At 25.4% G+C, this 5,042-nt stretch overlaps 1 protein-coding gene across 1 annotated transcript; it reads right to left on the bottom strand.

The window, feature by feature from the left end:
* Nucleotides 1-1,336: 1,336 nt before the first annotated feature.
* On the bottom strand, nucleotides 1,337-3,251 carry LOC148544659 (uncharacterized). Its single transcript, XM_088497889.1, has 3 exons — nucleotides 3,161-3,251; nucleotides 2,156-2,506; nucleotides 1,337-1,497 (listed from the first exon to the last, which is right to left on the bottom strand). The coding sequence occupies exons 1-3, from the start codon at nucleotides 3,249-3,251 to the stop codon at nucleotides 1,337-1,339; spliced, it is 603 nt and encodes a 200-aa protein (XP_088354015.1).
* Between the last annotated feature and the right edge of the window lie 1,791 nt (nucleotides 3,252-5,042).

Below are 5,042 nucleotides of genomic sequence, written 5' to 3'. Positions count from 1 at the left end.
ACATCTGAATCGAAACAATGAATGACACAACTTCAAATCAGTTGAATGAGAGCAATTTGGATTATTCTTCTGAAACGAATCAAACTGATGAAGTTTGGATTATTCAATGTTGAATCGAATTGAATGGAATGCAATTGCTAATTTGAATTAAAATGAATGGACGGAGGTGTAATGAATTGAATTGAATTGAATTGATAATCTGTAAATTGTAGGTAGAGATGTTTGAATTTGATTTTATATAATGGATTATGTTTCGTTCACTCAGTACTATACAATTGTTTCACCATGAGTACTGTGTTCGGTTCATTGTGCAGAAAGCTGTTTGAATTTGATTTTATATAATGGATTATGTTTCGTTCGCTCAGTATTATACAATTGTTTCACTAGCCATGAGTACATGTTCAGTTTATTATGCAAAAAGATGTCCTAATTTGAATTTATAAAATGGATAATACTCCATTCATTTAGTACTATACAATTGTTTAACCATAATAACATATTCGGTTCATTTCTGTTCTGCACAATTTAAAACTCTTCCTCTTGACCTTCTGCTGCCTCTTCACGAAAGAGAGAAAGAGGAAAAAAATACAGCAGCAACAACAACAAAAGAATGACGATAAGGAGAAAACACGTGAGGAAGAAAGAATACGAAAAAAAGGAGGAGAATGAGGAAGAGGAGGAGGAGGAATGCGAAGAAGAAGGCGAAGAAGAAGAAGATGCTCCGTGCGTAAACGAGCGTGAGAAGAAGAAGAAGAGAAGAAGCATTGGGTAAGAGCAGTTTCGTGTGTGTTAGACGCGTGTATTTCACGTTTTATTTAATGGTATTGGGTTTTTTTTTTATGTTGGACCAACTTGGATGAACTTGGATACAAAATTATATAGATGTGTAATATGACTGTATTTTTTATTAATATTAATTAATATTTTAGGCCAACACTTTATTTTATATTATTAAGATTTAAGATTTAAAATTTAATATTTAAAATTTAGTGTTGATTAAGTATTGGATAAAATGATAATTTTATTTGTCATATATATATAATTGTTCTTTAGATAAATCCAGTTATTGCTTTAATGTTTGACTGAGATAATAAAATTAAAATTTCAAGATTAAATTAAAATTATTATCGAACAAGAAAATAATTTTATACTAAAATCATATTTATTTCATAACATCAAATATTGATTTAGGTTAATGACCAAATCAGAGATAACAAGAAAGAAATGCATAGCATAATAACCAAATAGTAGCTTCATATATAAATAAGTCGTAAGACACCCGATATCGATATTATTATATATTTGGTTACATATGTATATAATTGATAGGTTGGTATTAGGTTGTTGTCGCCTCATCAATGTCTCCATATCCTTTACCGCCATGTATCATGTTGGAAGTCTTTGTTGGAAAAATATGATTAAACTTTTCATTAACTTCTGAAGGCTCCATCATAAATAATTTACGATTTCTCGTCATTCTTCTACTTTTAGGATTCTCTGATTCAGCAATTTTATTTGTTCCAATAATTAGAGGATTTAAGTTAAAAAATCTTACGATAACAATACACAATAAAAGTTTTGAACTTGCTTGATGCTTTAAGAAGCAATAAAATACATATGTAGCTTTTCGTTTCCTAAAATTCCATTATCAACCACTTATTAAGTCAATATATGACTAGAATATAAGACATTGGCTTTTCTAATAATAATAATGAATTTTTCATTAGTTTTGAAAAATATATAATTAAAATGATTTTCACAAATAATAGTTTAAACAAGTTATAGACTTTTATAACGTTGTAAAATTGGCTAAAATTTATGCTAATATATGATAAGAGAGTCTTCTTATTATTAAAAAAATATATATATATAAGGAATCAAATTTTAGTTAGCCAACATGAGTTAATTTTTTATCTTTAATTTTTTTTTTTTTTTGAGAATTTTAAGATTTAAAATTTGAGATTAAAGATTTATGATTTAGAGTATATAATTTAAGAGAAACAAAATAATTTTAAACACATTGATTAAAATTGGCTGAAAAAAATTCATTTCCTAACATTACTCATCAATTTTGAAATAAATTAGACCACTTATGTAAAAAATTTAAGGTACTAAGAGAAGATAGACATTAAAAGAGGGGAAAAAAAATCCTCACCAGTATCTCCGAAGTATGATGGATATTGATTGGCACGATGGTAACTAGTCGAAGTAGCAGTATAAAGAGGGCTTGCTTCATCAGTTTTTGGTGCCACAAACATAGAACTTGAAAATGGCCAAGGAAAATTTATTCTACCACCCGGAAAACTAATATCTATCATTGTTTTGTCAAGTTGATAGTCACTGGGAGTATAGCCAACCAAACGAGTAGTATAGTGACCCTTTTTAGCGTTAGGTACCAAAGAAGGATTAGCTTCTTGAAAGTAGTAACTGGGAAGATGATAGCCACTTGTTGAACCTTCTAACTCATAAGGCCATGCATTGTTATTTTGTGCTGGAATTCTCTCCTCTGGTGAATAGAGAAAAAATGTAAGTTATAATTGCAATCATTCTTTTAAAATTGAAAATTAAATTAAAAGTAATTATCTAAATTAGTCTCTAAAATTTTTAATATTAGACGTTTTAGTATTTTAGGTTTTAAAATATACAAAATAATCCTTAAAATTTACTTATGCTAGACAAAATAGTTCCCTTTTAATTTAATTCGTTTAATTAAAATGACTGTTCAAAATTTTTAAAATTTTTTAGAGATTAATTTAAAATTTTTAAATGATTCAAAAATTATTTTATATTTTACTATTCTAATCAATTTGAGAGAGATTATATTGGCTAATGAAGATAAATGTTGAAGACTATCTGAATATTTTAAAATTTGAAACTAATTTATAGATAATTACTCTAAAACTCATTACAAAAGTTAAAGAAAAAAAATAAAAAAGAAAAAGTATAGGTAGACAATAAAAATATTAAATAATATGAACAATAGATATATCGGATGTTCATTTTACTAGGTATACGGATAGTTATTTTAATATTAAGATTAGATGGGTAATTTAGAGGTGTATGTAATGTATTTTTATTTAATTGGTTGTTGTTTATGTTGTTCAAAATAGTCATTGTTTACTTAACACTCCCTAATTTAAAAAAAAAAAAGATGACTCACCATTATTTGGTATTTCATGAGTTAAGACATGTGTTGATAAGAGAAAAGTATAAAGAAGAGCAAATGAAAAGTATAACATTGAATTCTTCATGATAGGAGAAAGGAGAAGATAGCCAGTAAGAATGTGGAATCCATTGAAGTAAATAGTCTCATATATATGGGTTGAAAATCCACAATAATAATAACCAACATAAACACTCTACAAAAAATAAAAAGATGTCGTATTTTGAAGATGTTTAGCCACTTGGCTTTTACAAAAAGCCAAATGATCAAAGAATCATATACTATAGAAAATAGTATTATTATTTCAACATCATTTGAGTTGTATGTATTCCTAAAACTGTCTTTTGTTGCGTTTTATGAACTTTATGTATTACTTCGATGATACTAGAGCCAAGCCTTTTTATTGTTTTGATTTAATTTTATTATCAAAGTTAATTTCCCATGTATTGTTTTCTTATTTTGACTAGACTTAAATTCTAGGATATTGATGTATCTTGGTCAGAAATTAATGACCATTTCTTAATTTTGTCCAAATTTTCAGTGGGTAGCGTAAGAACTCAGACTTTTAAAAATTAAATAATAAGTTTTTTATAATTTATTATATTTATTTAAAATTATATTTTTAACAATTTTTATATGGTGAATGCTACCTAACCCCCTCTAAAATAACATGTAGGTTACCCTTCATTATGTGTCACATTGTAATTGGTCCTTATCTTAACCATAGTTGGGGCGCCAATGTCATCGCCATCTACCGCCCTCCCACACAACCTCTCTTCCCAGTATAGCCAGCGCCTTTTTTTTTTTTGGCCATGGATCACTTCTTACCCACATAATTAATGGTTAATTTGGTTATTAAATTTTTTTATTAAAAAAATATATCTTTATTTAATTACGTGATACAACATATATTTATATGTAAAATATAATTAAATAATAAAGTACGAATAAATTAAAAATTAAAAGAATAAAAATATTATAAAAAATACTTGTAAGAAAGTTAGATTTTATCATTTTAAACTTGTGTTATTAATTTTAACAATTTATTTTTTTTAAAAATAATTTATGTACGATAAAAAATATTTTTTTTTTCTGATTTTAATTATACTTTTAAGTACTCTAAATAGAGTTATTATATTATATTTTACATATGAATATATGTTCTATCATGTAATTAAATAAAGATTTGTTTTAATAAAAAAATTTAATAACCAAACTAAACATTATTTAGGTATGTATTTCATATTTATCTCTTAAATATTTATACAATTTATTTTTTAAACTGTTATATTGGTCTCTTCTCTAATATAATACAAAAAATAAATTTTCATAAAAATAATTTGTTTAATTATTAATTAAATAATAAAGTACTAATAAATTAAAAATTAAAAAATAAAAATACTATAAAAATACGGTAAAAAAGTTGAATTTTATCATTTTAAATTTTTGTTATTAATTTTAATAATATATTTATTTTTTAAATAATATATGTATGATAAAAAAATATGTTTATTTGTTTGGAGTACAAATTTTATTATTATATTTGTATGTTCATGATTTTAATTATACTTTCAAATACTTTGAATAGATTTATTTTATTATATTATATTTTACATATAAATATATGTTTCATCACGTAATTAAATAAAGATATGTTTTTTTAATAAAAAAATTTAATAACCAAATTAACCATTAATTATGTGGGTAAGAAGTGATCCATGGCAAAAAGAGGTGTTGGCTATACTGGGAAGAAGAGAGATTGTGTGGGAGGGCAGTAGATGACGATGACGTTGGCGCCCCAACTATGGTTAAGATAAGGACCAATTACAATGTGACACATAATGAATGGTAACTTACATGTTATTTTAGAGGAGGTTAG

The sequence above is a fragment of the Arachis ipaensis genome, chromosome B9, assembly GCF_059453495.1.
Source record: "Arachis ipaensis isolate K30076 ecotype BB chromosome B9, ASM5945349v1, whole genome shotgun sequence".
Classification (NCBI taxonomy): Eukaryota; Viridiplantae; Streptophyta; class Magnoliopsida; order Fabales; family Fabaceae; genus Arachis; species Arachis ipaensis.
The sequence above is the reverse complement of the archived record's forward strand: the minus strand, read 5'-3'. Positions and strand labels throughout refer to the sequence as shown.